Genomic DNA, 22,954 nt, shown 5'->3' on the forward strand with positions numbered 1-22,954 from the left:
CCTGTGACCGAATTCCCCTGTTCTTCCCACTCCCTGCCCACTGCCAGAGCCTACCCTACCACCATGGCTGAGTCATAGAAGGTTCCAGAAGGAACCCTGGGCACACTCCACTTGGTCACAGTGCCAGCCTCCTTGGAGCTGGGCGGCCGAGGGCTGACACCTGAGGCATCTGATTCTCCAAGGAGGTCTGTGCCAAAAGACAGAGTTCCCAAGCCCACATGGGGAATCCTAGGACTGAGAGCTTGTAAAACTGGGGGCTACCCGCTTAGAGCACCCCGTCCTGGGAGTCAAGGACTCCAACTAGTCTCCGGGGTCACCCTTATTTCCCACAGCACCCTACTCCCAGCAGAGAGGGAGGAGGGAGTGTTGCTTGGTGTGGGAGAGGGTTGGGTTTGCAATCCTCGCCTGCCCTGGGAATTCAGAAACTGGTGCTGGCGGGTTGCAGGTCTTCTGCGGGTCCTAAGGGAACCTTGGAACTTGGAAAGGGGTGGCAGGAAAGACTGCCCTCTCCTCTTCTGCATCCCGATCCCAGAGCATGGACTGACCTCCCTCGCACCTCACATCAACCCCCCTCCTTCCCACATTGGCGGGGAGGTGGGGGACCGAGGGGGGCTCTTGCCCTTTCCCCAGAGCTAGTGCAGCTCACCCAGCCCCGTCTGCACCCGGAGAGAATGGACCTTCGGACTTCCTGTTACAGCTCCTGTTACCTCCCTCTCTTTAAGAAAGGAGGGCTCTACTGGGGTTCTGTGGGGAACTCCCCACTTTTTAAATCACTTCACCTCTTTATTATTGATCATCATCATCATCATCGTACTGCTTTTTATCACACTTGGCAGTGCCTCAGGGATTACTCCTGGTTTTGTGCTCAGAGATCACTCCTGGTGGAGCTCAGGGGATCTTAGGCCATGCCTGGGATTGAGCTCTGCTAGCGGTAAGGCGTTTGCTTTGCAAGCAGCTGGCCCGGTTGAGTTGGGTTTGATTCCTCCACCCCTCTCAAAGAGCCCGGCAAGCTCCCGAGAGTATTGCGCCCGCACGGCAAAGCCTGGCAAGCTACCCGTGACGTATTTGATATGCCAAACACAGTAACAAGTCTCACGATAGAGACGTTACTGGGCCCTTTTGAGCAAATTGATGAACAACGGGAGGACAGTGCCACAGTGCTACAAACTGCATGCAAGGCAAGCAAGTTACCTGCTAGACTCTCTCTCCAGCCTGCACCTCTTCATTTTTAATCACTTCTAGATCAAAGTCTCCCTGACAAAATCCATGCCTTGGCTGTACCCCCCAAATGCCACTAGCACGAAAGCCCCAGAGGGTTGATTTCATCCACAGTCACTGAGGCGGTGCTGAGACTGTTCTGGGAGGGAGAGCCACTCAGAGCAGGGGCCTCTGCAGGGGGGAAGCAAAGCCACTCCCTGCCCTGGATACCTGAGCAGAGCCCCCTCTCTAAGGGTCTCTTCAGGTCTATAGATTCTTGGAACAGGGAAAGGCCCACCAATTCTTTTGGGACTTTTGGGGCCACAACTGGCAGTGACTTGGGGTTACTCCTGGCTCTGTACTCAGGGGTCTCTCCTGATGGGCTCAGGGAATTTTATGTGGTGCCAGGGGTTGCTCATGGTTCCCTTGGGCGGGGCTGACTTGAGAGTGCTCGCCCGCTTGGTGGGTGGCTGCAGGTGCTGGGCTGGGCCAGGGGTAGTTGCCTGCTGGCAATCCCGGGACCCTCCCCTGCCGGTGTATTTTGGAATATTTGATGCCCCTCATCTCTGCATTTCTATCACCTGTGTGTCTACTTGAAATTCTAGTTTTCTCTTCTTAAGAGGAGGCTGTGTGCTCTCCAAGGAGTCTGCAGGGTTTTATAACTCAGCTGTCAGTTCTACCTTGATCCGGGAAAGGGAGAAAAAAAGAACAAACTTCAGTGGAAATTTCAGCTGCCAGTGTCAGGAGCCAGAGAAGTGGGTGCCACAGGGGCGTTCAAAAACAAGAGAAAGTTAGTCCGGAGCCTGAATTCCATTCCAGGCTCTAAACTCTCCCCTGGCTTCCCTCCCTTCCTCCCCTCCTGGAGAACAGGCCTGTTTGCATCTTGGTGTACCACCTTAAGCAGAACCTCTGCTAGAGGGGCCCACATGGGCCGGGGGTGGGGGGGGGGTAGGGGGGGAGCTCAGTCTTGCCCTAAGGGCTCACCACCAGCTAGCTCTGAGTTCCTCAGGCTTGCCCAATTCAGGGGCTGCGCCCAGCTGGAAATGCAGCCATTTGGAGGTGGCTCTTCCAAGGAGACTTCTAGGTCATATTCAATGGCCAAATCCAAATTAAATCATTAAATCGCCATCACGCAGTCTGCATCAGAAATAGCCCGACAATGGAGGTGGTTTGTCTGCTGGTGGTTCTGCTTGAAGCCTACCCTTAGGTAGAGCCTGACTTAAATGAACTTTAGGGATCTGGAGAAATCCAGGGTTTACTTTGTGGAGGAGAGGCTAGAAACTCAACCATACACCCTGTAGAACTTCACTTAAGCCTTTCAACGTGTCCTTCAGTTCAGATCACAGGGAGCCTACTAGTTACTGTGATTGATGGCGAGTGGGTTGTGGTTCACCTTTCCACTCCAACCTAGGTCACCTCTTTCCTTTCTCCCAGGAGGCCTTTCCCATGGTTCTCATAGGAGTGGGACAAAAATGTCCCAGGTCGGATTTCAGTTAGAGACTTTAGCCAGTGGGATCCTCAGGATATTTAACAGGAAGTAGTCGTTGGGTCCAGTTCTCTCCTGGTGGATCATTAGACAAGATCACAGTGAATTACACCCTGCAGAAGAGCTCAGGGGAGTCAGAAGACACCATCACGCAAATAGCACTTCACAGCTCACACGGGTGAGCAGGCAGGCAAGGCGCATGACAGACACGTGACCACATGCATCTGGAGCGAGGCTGGGCCCCGGGAGAGACTCCGGGGGTCAGGGGTCAGATTGGGGGGTAACGTTAGAGGAGGTCACAGAAGCTGAGAGCATGGTCTGGAACTCGGTCTTACCATAAAGGGAGAGCATTGGGTATGTTCAGTTGGCTTTAAAGAAAGGCAGACAGAGATAAGCAGTAATGAGTCTCCAACGAAGACGCCTGGTACTCTAGGTCTTGGCTAACACAGGAGCAACACAGTGGCCGAAGAGGGCAAAAGGCACAAGTGAAAGAAATAAAAAGTGCAGCCCTGGCAGGTTTGGGGACACCGCTATGAGTGTGGCTCTGCGGAGTCGCCGGTCCCATCCATCAAGGACCCGGAAAGCATGCCCCTTCTGGTGACCAGTTCTGACCCTGAATTAAGTGACTAGCGCTCACTGGGCATGGACGGAGCTTTGCTTTTTGTTTGAAATCAACCCCCAAGCTAATCTTTGAAGGTTCACAGTTCATGGACCGGAGCTTCTCCTCAGCAGTGCCGGCTGAAGGACAGAGACCTCACTCCAAACCAGTGTCTATTCCGTCCACACTGTACATCTCAGCTAAAGAGCTGAAAGAGCAGGGACTCTAGAATTAAGGGGAAGATGGAGTGGTAATTATCATCCAGGAGGGTGGGAAGAGGCAGCTTTCAACCTCCGAACTTACCTCCACCATAGCAGGGCTTAGAAAACTTACCCCAACTTAAAAGGGGTGGCTTCAGGTCGGACACACGCTCCAAACTAGCTACTAGTCTCTAGGCATGGGGAAGTTGGGCTGGAGTCAGGAGTGTGGGATTGTTTATCAATGTGAAATTCCTGTAGGCAACTCAGTGTATTACATTAATGCCCGGAGAAGCTGTTCTCCTCGGTTTGAGTTCTGAGCTCACTTAAGGAAGGGAAGAAAACTGGTTGCAAGTAGTAGCTCATGTGATTGTCCTTGCAGCTGCTCTGGGACGAAGCCATGGCGCACAGAGCTCAGCCCTAACTGACCCTAACCTTCGGAGACTCTTTCTAGAACTTTCTAGCTGGTGATTTCGCTTTTACCCTCCACTTTCAGGTGAGTTGCTCTTGTGTTTCTGTTACGAAGGTAGAAGAAATCAAACAACTCATGGAATTCTCAAAGGATGGAAATGTGCACAACTCGACATTTGCTTGCAGACTAGAAATATTTCTTTGGTGAAAGGTTTCTCAGCAGCTTTCTTTTAGTCTCCATAGCAAAGTGGGAGCAAGTCTTTTGGGGAATGGTGGAGATAGGGAGATAGGGAGTGGGGAGTACGGGAAGATAAGGAAAGAGACTGCTCTCCATTCAGATGCAGAGCACACTCCAGATCCCAGTTTTGACTTCATAAAGAACACCAGCACTCAGTCAATAACGTGTCTGGGAGGCTGGGTCATTTTGGCTGACAATCTTAAAAACACACACACACACATACACACACACACACACGCATGCACACACACACGCACGCACACACACACAAAAAGCATTCAAGGGTGATCAAATGCTCGTGTTCCTGTGTTTGTGGATCAGGAGTTCTGTGTCTTTGTGTTGAGAGCTTGGGTGACCACAGTGAATCCTCACATCCTTGAGTTCTGGGCATCAGTAGTTCCCAGCATCCTTGCCCCAGTGTTGCTCAAATCAAAAACTGCCAAGCTGCCCCCCCCACCCACTCCTAACTCCCTGCGGCTAGGACTGGTTGGTGTTCCTCTGGGTTCATCTCATCTATTACAGGACAGGACTGCCTCCACTCAGAGAGCCTGCTAGGGTCGTCATCTAGAGAATAAACCTCCAGCCTCCAAGAAAACTAAGCTGCTTTACCTTGGAAACACTCAAAATACTTATTTGGGATCCATTACCCCCACTATTATTTGATAGTTTTTATATAATAGTTTTAAAATACCTTAACTGTATTCTTATTAAATATCCCATAATTCAATCAACCCTGTTATATCTGTAAGGGAGACTACAAGGACAGGAAGAGCTACCCGGGCAGAAGAGAGATCCAGGATAGGGCCCTCTGGAATTCCTGTGTGGGGTTCCCCAGTCTGGTTTATGGAAACTCTCCGAAGAGTCTTGCTTTGGGAGAATCTGTAGACCCATTGATTTTCTCTTGGAACTCGGGCGAGGCTATTCAAAGGGCACTCTGGACTTGCTGGACATGCTCCACCTCTGGCATTTACCTGTCCTCACGTGAGAAACTATATTTGTAAGATCCCTGTTGTCAAAAGCAGCTAGCTACTCACAATAAATGCAGACCACAACTGGAGAGATTTCCATGTCAAATAATAGGAAGACACAGGCTTTGCCCTCAGAGAACCCAGTGCTGATACACTGCCAACCTCTGAAGGACATTTCTTAGACGACCCTTCATGGTAGGTTCGCTTTGGTTTCCAGTTGCCTGGCTGCAATTGAGATCTCCCGGTACATCCACTAGGAAGATGGAGCCAGACAAGTTTCACCTTTGCCAAAGTCACAGTTTTTGTGCTTTAGTGAAGAAAAAAACATATCTTGATGAGCTTCCCTACTATTCCACCACCTAGTCCTGTGTTATGAGAAACCATAACGTCTACTTTTTTTCAGAGGGTGGGGCAACCAGTGATGAGTGATGCTCAGGGATTACTCCTGGCTCTACACTCATGAATCACTCCTGGTGGAGTTCAGGGAACCATAGTGGTTGCCTAGGATTGAACCCGGGTCAGCTGCATGAAAGGCAAGCACCCTACTCACAGTCCTATTGTTTCAACCCCTGCTTCTACTTTTTGAACTAAATTCGGAATGAGTCAGTTATCTGAGTATTTGTGCCACTAACCATCAGTTCTTCGGTCCCTGGAGTAACTTGATAGTTTATCTGTGAAAGGAGGGAATGGACAGACTCCCAAGCTTGGAGACCCGTCCCATACATTCTTCATAGGAAGCCACAGGGCAGCTGAGCTACCTGCCTTTAATATTCTGGCTGAGTTTTTAAAAGCTACTGTTTCCACTAATGGAAGACATGGGGAAAAGTTTGGAGCAGTCAATTCTTTCATCTTTGTTTTCTAATGATCTGGTAATTTTCGAGAGTTTGAAGATATTGGGGTAATTAACTTAATTTGCTCATGCAATTGGTATAAATGAAATGAGGTCATTACTCCATCTGTGAAGCAGAGGTGAGGATTTTCAGAGTCCCTGGCTAGTGTTCCAGCTAACGGTCTAAGGGCAAATAGAACGGAAAACCAATTACCTTACTTCAATATACTTATGCAGATTACCTTGGTTTGGTATGACTGGGAACGCTGGTAGGAGTGACATGGGGCAGCTAATAAGAGACGTTCTCTAGGTAACTGTCTGAATTAGGTTTTGAGTTCAATTAGAAGTGGCATAGTGGTGATGAAGTCTTTGTTTCTGGAATATACTTGCTTGTGTCTTCTTTTTGCAGTGTTGTCTCTCAACCATATTTAGGGTCCTGAGAGATGAAACACAGTGTGGGCCAGGAGGAAAAAGAGAGAGGTTTCTCCTAGGTGAAGGGGATTTTCCCAAGAGGATAGAAGTGAAAACTAAGGTAGCATTTCCCTGTGTTGTGTTGTGAACATGGTACTATTTCCCAGGAAAATGAAACATGGCTGGAAAATAGCTTTTAATTACATTTAAAAAGGAATATTTTTTTAAAAAATATTTATTGTTTTCCCTTTGTAGCATAGCTAAGGGGCAAGGGGGACTGGGAACTTACATCGGCAGTAGGGCTAGCTAGGTAGGCTAAAACTCCCAACCACAGCCTTCCTAGAGTCACAGGTAGGTAGAGAGCATCTGGAAGAGTTAGAAATCACAGCTCCTGCCCTGGGCATTGAAGAGTGCAGAGTGACCATCAAAGCAGGGTTTTCAAACTCCACATCCTCTCAAACAGGAGTCAAAGGCAGTGGCGGGAGAGGAGGGCCATTACTGATGATGACATTTTTCAATCTCTTCCCTAGAACTCAGGAATATATCTGAGGTCAATCAATTCCACCGCAGACCAAATGAAGGTCTGGGTGCAGGTGGCAATTCCTTTCCTTCCTGCCGCCCTGTCCTCCCACAACTTTGCTTCTCTGCTTTGACTATCTTTCCATTTCAGTCTGATCTGAAAGTCTGACTGAAAGATGCCAAGGTCTGGCAGAAGAGGAAGCACCCAGGCTGGTTGGTGTTACCATCGCCAATGTCGAGTGACAGTCTCAGGTTGGCACACAGAGAGAAAAGTGGGACGGGCAAGAGTCAGGGGTATCTAGACATGTTGAACAGTGCCTGCGTGACCAGGAGCCGTCAAGGAAACTTGGCGGAGCCTCTCACTGTCCTCTTACCTCTTTTTCCAGCCAGGAGAAATCTCAGGAAGTTAAGTGGGGCCCTTGTTGGGGAGGAGGGCGTCAGGAGATTGTGAACCTCTGAGCCAGCAGAGATGGCAGGAAGCAAAGGAATTTTAAGGAGGCCAAAGTAATATATGCTCTAAGCTGTTTTACATCTTCTAAGTTGAAAGTAGATCTGAGTTGCTAAGGGAGCGGGAACGCTTAGGAAAGCGCAAGTCAGCTGGGGTGATATAAAACCAAAGCCCAGAGTGGCTGTCAATGGTTTGCAGATTTTAAGGCAAAATTAAGGAAACATGAATTGCTGGAAGCAATTCATAGACAGAATTTCCATTTTGGGTCTGTGTGTCTGGAGAGATAGAAATGGGTCTGTGGAGGAGGCTTGCTAAGAAAATGAGCCGGAGTCAATCACTGGGTAGAAAAGGGCAACAATTGCATGGAGGTAAAGCCCAAAGATGAGGGGGTAAGGGGGACCTCCTCTCGCTGTACGCCATGTTGAAAACCTATTGGCTCACATCTTTTTGTTTCCCCAAGGTGAAATTTTATCTAGAAGGGTTCTTCGCTAGTCTTTGAGGATATCAGTGACCAGTGAAAGGGCCCCTTCAGAACTTGAGGATCTTTGGCCCCAAGCAATGGTCAGAGCTTCAGGGGATCGATGGTGGTTCCTGGGTCACCCTTCTTTGTGTGGTGACTGCAGAGGGTGGCAGTTGGGACCAGCCTGTACTATGGGCTGCACGAGCACTAGCTCACAGAAGCAGCCCAAACCACTGGAGTCACAGTGTTATTCAACTGCAGTCTGGTGACTCCCCAGTTTTCCTGCAGAAAACTCTCACTAAATAAGACTGATGACAAAACTGTCAGGGTGGCTTTATCTTCCTTTGGGAAGGACAGTCAGTATCATTCCAACGAAGAAACAAAAGAAACCCATGGAGAAGAATTGAAAGAAAGCAGTGTGTCAGCAGTGCCAAACTAAAGTTGAAAATCCCGGGAGAGATAGAGGAGAGATAGAGAAGAGATGAGAGAGAGGAGATGAGAGAAAGAAAAGGCGGAGAGAGGAGAAAGAGCAAAAAGGGAGAGGGAGGAAGGGAAGGAGGGGAGAAAGAGGAGAGGTGAACGAGAAAAGGGAGTGGAGAGGAGAGAAACGGAGTAAGGAGAGGGGGAAGGAAAAGAGGAGAGGAGAGGGAGAAAAGGGAGAGAGGAGAGAGAAAGGAGAAAGGAGAGGGGAGAAAAGAGGTACAGGGGAAAGAGGAGAGGGGAGAGAAAGGAAGAAGATAGAAAGGAGAGAGGGGAAAGAGGAGGAAGAGGTGAAGAGAGGGAGAGAGGAAAAAGCCAGAAAAACAAGGGAGAGATGGAGAACAAAAGCAGGACAGAGTCGGGGAAGGAAAACAAGGAAACGCAAGGAGGAGCCAGATCTCAGCAGACGTTTCTCAGAGAGGGACAGTCTGAAGTGTCGTCAGAGGCACCGGAGCACTCCTGAGCCTGCTAAGGGTCAGCTCTTCTGTCCCGGGAGTCTCCCTTCGCTTTGGGAGTCATCCCCACTGACTCATGCAGCCTGTGAGAACTGAAGTCACACACACAAGCAAGGCGCAGGTGGCCAAATGCTGTCACCAAGGGGAGTCCTGTCCTTCTCGTCTTCTCTTTTGTGAGAAAGAGGAGGGTAGAATAGTCTAAAGAAAGATAAGAACAGGGATGGGAAGGGAGGAAAATGAGAGAAACAGGAAGTGAGGTGGTCTTGGTCAGAAGACAGGAGGCAAGAGAAGCCTTGGCCGTCATAACTGGATCAGAACACCCAGCCTGGAGTGGCTGAACCCAAATATTAAGAACCCAAATAGAATTTTCCAGATAAGAAAGTTCCCCCGGGCCTTCCAGATTGAGTCTAGTGGACACTTCTCAAAGCCTTTGGGAAAACTTGTGGAAGAGCCATTTCCTCAGACTGTCTACCCATGCTGCTGTCATGGACTATGGCCCTGCCGGCCAGTGTCACCCGCAGAGACCTGGAGTCTTTCCAAATACCCCTCCCATATCCAGGAGGCCTGTGGGGGGTGGTCTGTGATCCTTCGTCCGGGCCCTGAAGCCAGAACAGCGGCCAACTTGCTTTATTCATTTTCCCGGGAGCCAGTGGAGCCTGAGTGTTTGGTGGCGAGGCAGCACAGGGGGTAGGAATGGAGTCTGAGGAGGGTTGGGATCGCCCTTAGAGGCTCGCCCTGCAACCAACAGCACCCCAGCCCTGACCCTTCACTGTCTCTTTTCAGTGACCCCTGCTCCTCCCATTTTTTCCTCACACAGTGAATGTCACAGGGCCAACGGTAGCAGTGCTTCCTGTGCTTCCTTCACCCTTGTCTCCTGAACCCTGTTGGTCAGAGACGAGGAAAGGGGGTACATGGGTGGCTTTTCATGTGCATACCCCAGGATCCCTTGTGCAGCACTGGCAACACATACAGGTTTGGAGCTTAAGTTGAACCACTGTGCCCTGGAGCAGAGGGGTGCACTGCTGAGACCCCTGGGCAGGAACAGGGGCCCCTTCAGTGATGCCTCACACCCTGGCCAGCCTGGCAGCAAGATTCAGCCAAAGGGGAGGGTGACAAAGCACATAGGTTCTCTGACAGAAATGAACATGAAACTTATTGGCACCCATGTCCACATATGACCTTGGGCAAACTGTTCTGCCGGTGGAAGGCTGGGCTTTGTCCAGGGGAGAACAAATCCATGAGGACTGAAGCAGGCTGTGCGTTGCGTCGTCCCCTGTAGGCAGTACTCCAGATTGCTACCATCGAGTCTTCCTCCTACCCTCCTGCCCTACCGCGTGCTCTAACGCTAGGCTCACTGCCAATACTGTTGGCATCACTTTGTTTTACTTTGTTTTCCTGCTCTGGGCACTTCTGTGGACTCGTGCTTGCCACCCTCATAAATCTATCAGCTTCCATTTCCCCAAAAGTTTCTAGGCCAGAGCTCTCCCTGCACGGCTCTGTTCTTCTCTCTACAAGGCTCTGTTTATCTGACTCCTGCTCTCAAGGGAATTTCCACAGGGGAAAAAGTACAGCCCAGGAAGCCAATGCCCCGAAGTCTGGGTAGCTGTATCACACCACTCAAGAATCCTGAATCAGCCAAGGAGGCGAGGGAGGAAATGAAACATCTGCTCTCAAGCTCTCAAAAAATGCCCAAATCCAGAGCCACAGAATGTGAAGGCACAAAGGTCTTCCAAGACCATTTCCACTTACATCTTCCTATTTAGTCGGAGCAATAATACAGCACGGAGACTACTTGCCTTGCCTGCCCCTAATCTGGGTTTGATTGCTGGCATCCCTTATAGGCCCCTGGGGCCTGCCAGGAGCAATCCCTGAGTGCAGAGCCAGGAGTAAGCCCTGAGCACTGCTGGGTGTAAAGGTGTGAGTCCCCACTCTCCAGCACCCACCAAACAAACACTGGAATATTTCTGTTCAAGAAATCAAAAATGTTGAGGCCCAGAGCATAGGGTTACTTCGGCATGTGGCTCAAGCTCTTAAGAGCTGATAACTATTCTAGAGCTCTAGACAGAACCCAGGTTCTTTAACTCCCAACTCAACATTTCTCTTAATGCATACTGCAAGAATCCAGGTGCCTCAGTCTTCTGTTGTGCAAAGGAGTTTTAAAAAGCAAAAGAAAAATGAGAATCGGGAAAGGCTGTTGGCCCAGGCACTCAAATTAATTCTGATTTTGACGCTCGAGGAGTTTCCATGAACTTTCACAGGGGTAATGGCTCTGCGTTTTCCCTCTGGAAAACCTAACTTCAGAACCAACAGATAAGAAGAAGCAGGTTTCCTCAGAGGGACAGGCTGTTGAGCTCTGCCCTCCCAGGGCACATGGGAAGAGTTACCTCAGGCCGAGAACACGGTCAGGCATTGAGGAAGCACTGCACAGGCTAAGATGGTGCTTAGAACTCAGCACATCATATGTCAGGGGATGTATGATATCCTTCCAGTTATACCCAGCGGCTGTTCAGAGGCATGTTCTGGCAAGAGTGGAAATACAACTGGCACAGAGCACAGGGGTTCTCCTCTCTACTGAGGACCTTGGCCTGGTCCTTGTCTCCTCTGTCTTCCCTCTCATTAATGCTCTTCAAGGTTGCACCTTGAGTGGCACCTCCATGCTGATGACTCAGACAACTTCCCGTGGTTGTTCTGTTCATGTTTCCACTGCCAAAGCAAATGGACATGTCCCAACAGATCTCCCGTCTCGTTCATGCACACATGCTTGACTCCATTTCTTCCTTGGCAGATCCTGACTCCAATCCTGTCCCCCGCTTAGGCCCCAGACCTCCCAGCCATCCTGTAGCCTCCCTCTCTCACACCCACATTCTGTAATGTCAACATATTATTGGGAGTTCTATTTTCAAAACAATTTGCAGAACTGGCCATTTCTCTCCATTTCTGTTGCTACGGAGCTGTTTGCAAGCTACCAGCACTTCCAGCCTGAAGTACTGCATTCACCTTCTAAATGCAGTTCTGCTTCCACACCAGACTCATAGAGCTGGCAAAGTATTTGAGACGTGAAAGCCAGACCCTGTAATAGCTTCCTCAAGTCAATCGTCTCAGTATAAAATGCAGAATCTGATCTGGCTCCTCACTCTAACACTTTCCCTCTACCTCTCCCCAGACACACTGGTTTTTCTGCCCCACTGTCCCAAGGATCCTCCAAAGCTCCTCACCTAGATTTCTGCATGGATGACTTCACTTCATGTACGGGCTTTGATCCAAATGTCCCCTTCTTCCTAGAGAACATCTTAGTATAAACTGTACCCGCCTTCTCTGGTCTCCAATACCTGTGATCCCCCTTACCTGTCACTTTCCCCCAAAGCACCTACCATCTTTGTGGGAGATCCATGGCTACAGGGGAGGGTCACCATGGCCTTGTAAAGGCCAGGAGGAAGCATTTGGCAAGGGAAAGGAGGGTGGACTCCTGTAGTTCCCAAAGAGTTCACGAGAATGAGCTGTACGTGAGAAGTCATCCCTCCAAGATCAGGTGTAGATTTTTTTCCCAGTGGAATAGAGGTTTGGAAATGAATGTCTTGTGATAATGTAGCACTGTAGCACTGTCCTCCCGTTGTTCATTGATTTGCTCAAGCAGGCACCAGTAATGTCCCCATTGTGAGACTTGTTGTTACTGTTTTTGGCATATCGAACACACCACGGGGAGCTTGCCAGGCTCTGCAATGTGGGCGGTATACTCTCGGTAGTTTGCTGGACTCTCCGAGAGGGGCAGAGGAATCTGCCGCATGCAAGGCAAACGCCCTACCCGCTGTGCTATCACTCCAGCCCCGTGATAATGTAAGATTTTAAAATTCTGGAAATGCCTAGGACAGCACCCAGAGAATGTCTAGGAGCTGTAAATGCCCTGGTACTATGGAGTGTCTGGGCCCATGAGAAGCCCAACCGTATGAGTAGAGAGACCTACCTCTGAGACTGAGCATGTCACTCACCTAACTTGTCAAACAATCCTCCTGGCCTGTGTGGTTACACCCAAACTGTCCATGTGGAAAGAGTTGTTGAGGTTTGTGGTCAGCAAACTGGGATTTCCTCGTGGGTGTGCCACTGATCCTCAAGACCCTTATCGTGATTGGGAAGAAAGGGTTCTGAATCTGAATGTAATAACTGAGACAGTCTTAGTAAGAAAATAGGCCTGGATGCCCTCTTTACCCCAATATTGCCCCCTTTTCTTTAGAAATTTTATAGCCTAGAAAAAAGTTAGTTGTGCTTTGTTTCTCTTTTGGAAAAGCAGTCATTGAGAGGTAATGCCGGGCTGGGTGACGATGTAGACTTCCCCACAGTGAGCGGCCCACAGAGTCTCCTGGGACCAGGCACAGTCTGGGTCATTCACCCACAAGGTCCCATACCTGGGCTGCAAATCCTACTACTGTGCTCTGCTCTTTATAAAACCAGCCCTCTCTCATACCTGGGAGACTGCTTAATGGGGTGGAATGCATACTCCACATGGACCTGAGCACTACTGGGAGCAACTCCTAGGGAGCACAGTAGCCCCTGAGCACCCCAACCCAATCAGATTAAATCCATCAATACATACTTACACAGACCAACCCTCTCTCACCTGGAGGCCTTGGACGCGCAACAAACAGCTTAGGACCCATTCTGGCTGCCAAGCTGGCAGTGTGCTCAGGAAGGAGGGTGGGAGTGAGTCTGAGGAGAGTTGGTGGGGCCTGGGACACAGAGTATGAGTCGGAAGACGGACTCTTTTATGATCTGATGATTTTCTGGTCAACTTAAGTGAAAAGTGTGCACACATTGACACACATACACACACACACACACACACATACACATACACTCGCACTCACAAGACAATCTGGGGACCCCGGAGATGGGAGGACATCAACTCTGAAGCTCGAGAGTGAAGGTGAAGGTCATGGGGTTGGCAAGAGAGCCTGACTAGCACCTTCTAATGCCCATCATCTGGGTCACACAGGGCTTCTGGCCAGGGGTCAGGCAGATTCCCAAGAAACATGTCAGTTCTACAGACGGGAAAGGACATGGGGAGTGGGGAGGGGGAGAGGGAGGGCAGTGCAGGAGGAGATGGCGCCCGGTCGGGTGGTTTCAAACATCCGAGATTTCTACAGCATCTGCTCTGTGCTGGTATTGGATGTCTGAGTGCCTCAAAGGTCTGTACAAACATCACCAAGTCTTTTAATGAAGGAAAAGTCATGACCAAAAAATTAAGCAACACTTGTTAAAGACTAACTGTGAGAGGGCTTGCCTCTAGATAAAGTGAGAAGATTAAAACATGCCAAGTAACAAAACTACGTGTGCAGGAATTGGTAGGAGCCGTATAGGAGGAGGCAGCTCTCGTCATCACAGGCAGAGGAAGCCTCGGAGCGCCGGGGCTGGGCCAGCATGAGGCCAAGGGGCCCGGGGCAGGGCGGGCAGGGAGAGGGGACAGAGAGAGGGGGAGAGAGAGAACCAGGTAGGGCACCAGAGACCGTTCTCTGGGCAGGCTCATGCAGGAGGAAGGTGCTGACACCGAGGAGCCCCTTTCCACAGCATTCGTGAACAGAGTCCTTGGAAGGTCTCTCAGAGGGCTTGCCTAAGCCCCCCAGCCTCGAGTGGGGGGACTTCTGGGCCATTGCAGAGAAGAGGGGTCCAAGCAGGAGGCTGGACAAGGCCAGCTCTTCTCACCCTCTTCCCTGCTAGGAAGCCGAGGGGAGGCCCGCTCCTGGTGGCCACAGGACAGGCAGCCCCACCTCTCCATGCGGGCTTTGAGAGCTCCTTTCCAAGATGCTGTAGGGGTGTGAAGGCAAGACAGGAAGTTCAGGTCCGCAGGGGGAAGGAGTGAGGAGAGGTTCCAGTCCCTACCCCAGAAGCTGCCCGGAAGCTGTACATGAGCCCTCTTTTTTTTTTTTCTTTCTTTTTCTTGCTTCCCAAACCCCATAGCTGCTTCCTCCTATACGGTGTGAGCCATGCCGGGTTGTACAGGGAGAGGGGAAGATGCAGCAGTCAAAAGTTAAAGGACAAGGGGAGGCCTAACTCGTTCCAAAGTTAAAAAAAAAACAATAAAAAGAAAGGGAAAAATTCAAAACAAAGCAATATGAAAAAATTTAAAAAATCCCTTAAACCAGTTGAAATGAACCAATGAAAAGGAAAACCATAACGAGAGTAAGGAGGTGGGAGGAGAAAATAAAAGGAAGGACAAATAAAGCGAGAGACAAATGAGCGTGGAGCAGGCAGGCTGGTTAGGTGCAGACGCCATGTACTTACGTTTACCTCGGTGATTGCTATATCAACAATGCTACCCACAACAATCAAGGCGTCAAATGTATTCCATGCATCACAGAAATAGTGCTGCATGGGGCAGAGAAGCCGAGGAAAAGAGAGAGAAAGAAGAGAAAAAAAAACCAACAACAAAGGAGAGAAACAAAACAAAAAGGAAGAAGGAAATGAACCAAAAAAAGCATGAAAGAAAGGAGAGAAGAGAAAAAAAATGAGAAAAGAAAGAGGTTACGTGGGCATAGTAAACACTCTTACCACTCTATAGCACTGGCAGCTCAAACCTGGGGAACCTGGTTTTCGCAGGGTGGAGAGGCCTGACAAAAGCTGGGTTAGTTCAGAGGTTAGCGGGGCTGTGGCCCCCGGAGGGAGGGCCTGGCGGCGGCGGTGCCCCTACCGCCTGCTCCCTCCGAGCTCCGGGCCCAGCCCAGCTGGCAGAGCTGGGACTAATGGAAAAAAAGGAGGAGAAGCTCCCACTTTTTTTCCCCCATTGGACGACGGCAGGTTCAATAAAAAGCATGACTGGAGGGGTGTAAAAACAGGAAATTAAAAATAAACAAATAAAAGGAAGTAAATAGAGAGAGAGAGAAAGAGAGAGAGAGAGATTGTTGGGGGGCGGGCACAGAAGAAGGCGAGGAGGAAGGAAGGAGGTTTCCTGGGAAGGGCAGGCATACTCACATTCGTTTCACTGAGAATGACGTCAATTATGCTGCCAATTACGATGAGGAAGTCAAAAACATTCCAGGGATCACTAAAGTAACCCTACATGAGGGAGGGGCAGGCAGGATGGGGATTAAAAAGGAATATTAGACAGACAAGAACAGAGCAACATCACCATCAGAAACAGTGTCCAGACATCTCAGTGTTGCTGCTGGAGTTCCAAACGCCCTCTCTGTAGTCAGGAGCCCAGGAAGGATGGTGGCAAGTTCAACCATCTGAGCCTGCCTTCCCTTGGTCATGTGGCTCCCATCCTTCCCCCAGATCCATCCACTGTCCTGCACAAGGCTCTTGCCACTTCCCACCAGGGGCAGGCATGAGTGCAAGGGGCAGGCAGGGTAAGTTACAATGTGTAGGGATGTGGTTGTCCACCTCCAGCATCTCCTAGGACCCCTATTCTCCTCCATCAGTAGGGTCTGTTTGGAGGGAGGGATGGAGGAAGAGAGGAAGAGAGCACAGATGTGTAATGGGGTTATGGTCCCTTGGGTGTCAGGGAATGATAAAGCTGCATTATGTTCTGAAAGTGTGGCCAGGTCATCTGGGCTCCTTGGTGACTCGTGTAAATCTCAATAATAACAAAGGAGCAATTCATGAAGACTATTCCTCAAGAGGGGGCTAGGCACTATGGAGTCAGAATAAGGGTCACCCTCGTTCCTTGATCATTGGAGATGGCCAACTGTTTTCTGGGGCATCTCTGCCCTGGCAAAGGGTTTAGTAACTGCAGGGATACAGAGCTGAGGTCAACAGATTGACCAATGGACATAATACAATGTCAGTGCTGCTTTCAAGGGTGTCTCCTGCCCTTGGGGTCCCTTCTCCTTTCAAGGGTGTCTCCTGCCCTTGGGGTCCCTTCTCAACACCCTCATTATGACCTCAGGTCTGGTTGAGAAGCAAATGCCACCCAAAGTGAATGAAGTTCACTTATCATAGAATTTCCAGAGAACTGAATTGATGTTCTTCCATTTGGAAGAGAAGTGGGTAGCCATGCCATTGAAAAGATTTTGGCACAGACAGGGAAGATGACCATTCTGACTTTGTTCTTTTTGCCTTGTACTCGGGGAATTTATTTTTCTACATGCCTTATGTGGAGAAGAGATAAATATTTTTAAAAGACTTTCTTGAACACTTGGACAACTGGTTGACCAAGGGATGTTCAGAAGTTTTGGCTAGGGGTGGCATGTGGACTCTTTGCAAAGAGGGATTCTTTGGTCTGGATCTTTTGCCTGAGAGATGCGGGATCTAGCTCTGATCTATGGCTACATGGGATACTTACTCCCAGTTCAGGAAAGTCCAGGAACACAGTAGCATTCCCACGGGGGGAGGGGTACTGGAAATGACCTAGCACTAAAAGATATCTGTGTTCTTTAAAAATGACATTGTACTCTTAAGTTTTTAAAGGAATGTTCTACAGTGGGGACAAGACAGAGAAGAACCAGTTATTCCCTCTTCTCTGGGCCACTAGGGTGCTTCTTGAGGTAGGTTCTGAAGTTGGTGGTAGATAGGCAAGCATTAAGGTCTTTTGAAAATTTCCTGGGTCTTGAAGACAGCCAACTGCTCGTCTCTTTGACTCACAAGAATCCCAAGTCTGTCTTTTCACTTCCTCCTTGCTCTCTCCTGCCCTTTAACTTCCCCACTTCCTAGCCATGCCCTCGTTCCAGAGCAGCCCAGGACAAGCTGTCCTCGGGCTGTTATTCTTAGTGTGGGAGGTCAGGTCGCAGGCAAAGGGGCCTCTCAGTTCCCAGACATTTCTGCCAAAAGAAAACAGGAACCTCACCATGGAGTCATTGGAATGCCAGACTGGGAAGCAGAAGTTGGCCAGGGCCTGGGTTAGGTGAGGGTCAGCTGGAAATCATGGCTTTCTAACTGGGTTCCCAGAGTATCTGTCTAACAGTGTCAGAGCCTTGGAGGCTGGGATTTCTCTGTCACTGAAGTCACATGCCACGAACTGGACACCTCCACGTCCCTCCTAGTCTCTCAGGTATCGGTCATGGGACAACTGGGGAATAACAACTATGAGGACCAGAGGCAGACAGCAAAAACCTCAACTAAACTATAAATAGGCCTGTGTTTTTAAATTGGATTTTGGAAAATATGAGGGGGAGAAATCACTGGAGAGGAATATCATCTTTGTGACTAGAGCTATTTCGGAAGGGGTGAGGGTGGGAAGCTGGAGGAAGAGAAAAGAGAGAAACCGTGACCAGAACAGGCGAGTCTAGGTGCGTTCTGCATCTCACCTAGAAAATGTGGGAACAAAACATTATTTGGGCATGGGGACAGGAGGAAGACAGACTGGTGGGAGGCTCAGTGCTCAGGAGAGATGTGTTGGAATCTCTCATCCATCAGAGAGGCCTGAAACAAAACGTGTGAGTTGGCCTTGGACTGCAACACCTCGGAGAGAAAAGAGAAGGGAGATGAGAGAGCTGAAGATCAACACACGGAGGTTAGTCAGTCAGCTGGTGGGCACCAGTGACAGGCCCATACCTCAAGGGACCCTGTCAGCCTCCTGGGAGGGGGCACCACTTGCCTCCTGGCCCTTGGATGGGCTTGGGTGTGTGCTGAGGGAGGGCGAACACAGCCTGCCTCTTCCTCCTGACAAAGCCCTCTCCCAGAGAACCACGGCCGCCTCTACTGGCTGGCTGGGCTTTCCTGAGAGAAGGGCTCCATGTTCTGTGTCCCCTGCCCTCCCTACCAGGCGACTCTGGAAGTTTCTGAGTCACCTCTCTGCCTTGCAGCCAGGGAGCTGGTGGGCCCACTGCAGGCTGTTGAGACCAACAGTCTGCTTGTTGCCCAGGGCTCCTGTGGGCTTGCTCTGAGGAGCTCCTGACAGAGCTGGAGTGCAGGGGTGAGGAAGCACACCTGTGTGGTGAGGGTGTGACAGGATCCCTTGTAGAGGCAATTTTCACCCTGACCATCCATCCACCTCCCACCTCCGACTCAGGATCCCGTCAATCCTCCAAGTCTGGGCCCATTTTCTGGGTCCAGAAAATAGTTTCAGATCCAGTTTCAGGTCTCTGTTCCTCAGCAAACTCTCCTTCCCATTTTTCCACTATCTCCTTGTTCCCCTGTTCCACACCCATTTCTGGCAATCAGGCTGAAATTAGCTCCCTGGGCTGTCCACAAAAGACCCTTGACAAGTCTTCTGGACTGTCAAAACTCTGTTCTTTCTATCTCTCTTTCCCTCTCTCCATTCCCCCATTTCCCTCCCTTCCCTCTTCTTTCTTCTCTCTCTGTTTGTCTCACTTATATGTTTTTGCCCTAATCTGCTGGAAGTCATTGGTCATATAGATTTTGGGAATGCAATGGAGAAAGGTGGAATGTGGGGGGAGACATCAAACTCTTTCCCCTCCAAAGTCAGTGTGACAGGGACCCTGGCAGTGCCTGCCACTCCTTATTCTGGTGACTGAGTCCCAAGTGGGAGAGCAGAAGTCAGAAGCTGTGTTGGGGAGGGGTGTTGGGGAACCCCTCCCACCCTGGAAGTGATGAGGCAATTTCTCAGTGAACAGCTCTCAGCTTCTGGCAGGGCGGAGAGTTACAAGGAAGAGCAAGGCTGTCAAACAGAGGCCCTTCCCTTGCCAGGCCTAAACCTACTGATCTCAAATGCACGTCCTTGTTCAAATTCCTAGCCCCTAACGATAAGTTTGGGAGATGGCTTCCTCCCTCTAGCAGTCTTCCGAGGCTGTCTTGAGTTCAGAGCCACCCGAGACCCTCAGTTTCATCTAACCTCCCAATTGCTGCTGACCCTCTACGCATTGGCTGGTGGGAGCTGAGGAAACAGGCCAAATCCACAATGGTTTCAGCAAGACGTGCTTGGGAGAGAAAGACTTCTGCAGAAGCATCCTCTGGTACACTTTGCGCAAAGGCAAATTCTGGATGTCCCTGTCCTTTGAATTCTCTGTGCCCTGCATCATCTTCATCATTGTTGAAACAAGAAGTGTTTGGGGGTGGGGTGTTGAGGTGGTAAGAGCATGATCCCTGGATGGGCGCCTGTGGGCACAGGTACCACCTCCAGCACTCACTAGCTGGGTCATGCTGACCAAATAAGCCGGTCTTTCCATGCCTCAGTTTCCCCACATGGAGCATGGGGCCTGATGGTGTGGATAAAAGGAGTTCATGGATGTGGAGTACTCAGACCCAGGCTGGTCCTGAAGGAAGATAAACAAATGGGGTTTTGTTGGAGAGAGGAGCCACGGGCTCAGATTCAGGGTGATCTGGAGCAACAAGGAAGGGAGACCCCAGGTCTGAGAAAAGATGGGGAGGAAGAAGAGTCAAGTTCTGAGCTCACGTTTTGTCTGTCTCCCTGCCTTTTACCCCTCCTTGAGTCACCAGTCAAGAGTGTGGCTCTCTGGTGACTCTGCAAGGAGAGTCGGCTGGCACTATTTCGAAATGGATGACACATTCGGGTGGTCACAGCTCAGTCTCGCTAGACTTGGGCTCAGGCAGGTGGGCACCTGTCAGGGGCTGGAACACGGCCGAGGAAGGCTGTGGCTCGGTGCTGGGGAGGGACACTGGGCTGCTGTGCTCTGGCAGCACAAGCCTGAGCACAGGGACAGGCCTTGCCCTCTGGCTCGCAAGTGCCTCTGCCGAGAACCGAGGGCCGCTCACTGACCTCCGGGGGGAAACACCAACTTGAGCGCAGGTTGGCGTAGCCTTTCTGTGAGGAAGTCTGCAGGCCTGGGATGGTTCTGTTTCTCCTTAGGAGTTTGGAGGCGAGTAGTCCTTCATTTCCCCCTTCATTCCCATTTCGCTGCCCCTCCCCACCCATCTTCCTCCTCCTGCAGAGGAGAGAGAAGATCCACACCTCTCTGCCTGAGTGCTGATAGGGAAGCGGAATGGATTTCGCGCCTGTCCAGAGCACTTGACCCCAAACCCATGCTCTTCCAAGCACAGCTGGAGGACCGCAGAGCAACAAAGTGGGAGAGCTCATCTGAGACTAGAAATGTGGCTGTTGGGATCGGGGAGCTTAGGGAGATAGGACTGGTGAGATACTGACGAGGATGCTTGCCTTGCAAGGGGCCAACCCAGGTTTGATCCCAAGTACCACATATGGTCCCCCAAGTCCTGCCATTAGTGATCCCTGAGCACAGAGCTCGGCGTGAACCCTGAGCACCTTCAGGTGTGGCCCCCAAACAAACAAGCAAAAACCAACGTGGAGCCACAGAAGCAGTTCAGCAGATAGGGTGTTTGCTTTGCACCCAGCCACCTGGGTTCGATCTTCAGCATCCTATATGGGCCTCCAAACCCCTCCAGGTGTGATTCCTGAGTGCAGAGCCAGGAATAATCCCTGCGCACCTCTGGGTGTGGCCCCCAAACTCAAAAGAAAAAAAAAGAGGTGCAGCTGTTGGATTCCAGACAGACATATGCAGACAGCCAGAGAAAGACAAGAGAAAGAAGATTGTGGAGAGTTGAGCCAGCTGCAGAGAGAGCAAGCGAGAGAGAAAGCAAGAGAGAGAATGGGAGAGAGAGAGATGGAGAGAGCTAGAGAGAGATGGGGAGAGAGAGAGGGAGAGAGACTGGGAGATGGGGAGAGAGAGAGAGGGAGAGAGAGAGCCAGAGCGAGAGATGGGGAGAGAGAGGGAGAGAGAGAGAAGCCAGTGTATGACAGAAATCAGGCGAAAGGGGGAACTAGTGGTCATTTCTGGGAGAGAGCCAGAGAGGTGGATAGCAAGAAATGCGCAAAGGGGAGGAGAGGGAGGAAAGGGAGAAGAGGGAGGAGAGGTAGAAGGGAAGGGAGGAGAGGTGAGGGCAAAGGAGAGAGGGAGGAGAGGGAGAGAGGAGGGTAGGAGAGAAATGAGGAGGAGAAAGGGGAGAGGACCTGGGAGGGGGAAGAGGGAAGGAAAGCAGAGGGGCAGGAAGGAGAGGAGGGAGAAGGGAGGAGAGCGGGAACTGAGGAGGAGACAGCAGAGAGAAAAGGGGAGGAGACTCGCAGGAGGGGAGGGGAGGGGAGGGCAGGGAAAGAAGAGGAGAGGAGAGCAGAGTAGCAGAGGGAGGAGGAGGGAGGGGAGGAGAGGGGAAGGGGAAGGGAGCGAAGAGAGCAGAAGGCAGGAGAGAGAAGGGCACTGGGAAGCAGGGGAGGAAGGAGAAGAGAACACAAATGGGGAAGGCAAGAGAGATGAGGGAGGGGAGCGGAGAGAAGGGAGGGAGGAGGGGAGGGGAGGGGAGGGAAGTTGGCCGATGGAGCACCCAGAGTGAACCCGGGTCTCTGCATCTGTCCATGCAGTTCACACAGGAAGCAGCATCAGTCAGTGCTCAGGAAACTGGAGGAAGTGGGTGCAGCGCCCTGAGGCGGGGGGCGGGGGGGAGGGTAGATAAAAGCGGGGGGGGGGGGGGGGGGGCCCTGCGGGAGGGAGTGGGCTTCCAGGAGAAGGACACTGCAGCCGGGATGGTGGCAGGTCATAGGCGCAGCAGCCCAGCCCCAATCTCTCCTGGGTTTGGGGGTGCAGGACTGAGACAGGTGGGTGCACTGCGGCGGGCGGGTGCGGTGGGCGCAGCTGGCATGTCAGCCCATGCACTACCCTGGGCCACCACAGCAACTGACACCAAGCAGAGAGAATATAAATTGCATCACATTAGGATGTCATTTAGACATAAGAGTCATCAGGGAGATCAGTGGCGTCCAGAGGGAAGGCAGAGCCACGGTAGGCAGCTGCTCCCAGTCCGGAGGCAGCTGGCCGCCTCTGCACTCCCGCCCGGGGGGACGTGTCCATCCCCTGGCACTCGGAGTCATTTGCACAGGGACAGTGCTCCCCGGCCTGGCACGAAGGGCCAAGCACACAGGATTGTGGGGAGGGCTTGGCCCAAGCTCTGGGCATTGGGAGGCTGCCCCTGAGCAGGGGTTGCTCTCAGGATCCTTCGAGAAAGACGCTTGGGGCAGGAGCCCTGCATTGGATTCTTCTCCGGAAGTTGGCCGTTCCTCCTGAACATCCTTTCAAAGACCCTCGCTCATCTCTGCCCTCGTTCCTGTATCGCGCCAGCACGGAAGAGCTCCTTCTTCAGCCGAGTTCAGAGACCCTTGTTCATTTATTCCCTCATGCCTGTATCTCCCCAGCTCTGAAGAAGCCCTTGCTGGGTGCCCGGAACCACACGAGATCTGGGAACGCAAACCCTGTCAGGCCTGACCCACAGAGGCTTCCACAACCCCCCAGGAAAGATGTAAATGAAGGGGGGCGAGGCTTCTGGCGGGGACCTCAGGAGGGTCTTACTCTGCTTCCGGGTAACCCTGACAGACTTCAGGATCCCCCTAGTGGCTTCCAGCTCCGGA

At 51.1% G+C, this 22,954-nt stretch overlaps 1 protein-coding gene across 3 annotated transcripts in view; it reads right to left on the reverse strand.

Moving 5' to 3' along the window:
- Positions 1 to 22,954, reverse strand: part of CACNA1C (calcium voltage-gated channel subunit alpha1 C) — a 784,718-nt gene that overhangs the window by 56,924 nt on the left and 704,840 nt on the right. The window contains exons 30-32 of one of the 3 annotated variants that reach the window (XM_056117828.1): positions 15,658 to 15,741; positions 14,971 to 15,054; positions 3,019 to 3,051 (exon numbers count right to left, since the gene is read on the reverse strand). In XM_056117828.1, coding sequence (XP_055973803.1) covers positions 3,019 to 3,051; positions 14,971 to 15,054; positions 15,658 to 15,741 — 201 coding nt within the window. The remainder of the gene's footprint in view (positions 1 to 3,018; positions 3,052 to 14,970; positions 15,055 to 15,657; positions 15,742 to 22,954) is intronic. The other 2 variants (XM_056117829.1, XM_056117830.1) reach the window with 2 other exon arrangements.

This window comes from Sorex fumeus, unplaced genomic scaffold (genome assembly GCF_029834395.1).
Source record: "Sorex fumeus unplaced genomic scaffold, SorFum_2.1 ptg000036l, whole genome shotgun sequence".
In the NCBI taxonomy this organism is placed as follows: Eukaryota; Metazoa; Chordata; class Mammalia; order Eulipotyphla; family Soricidae; genus Sorex; species Sorex fumeus.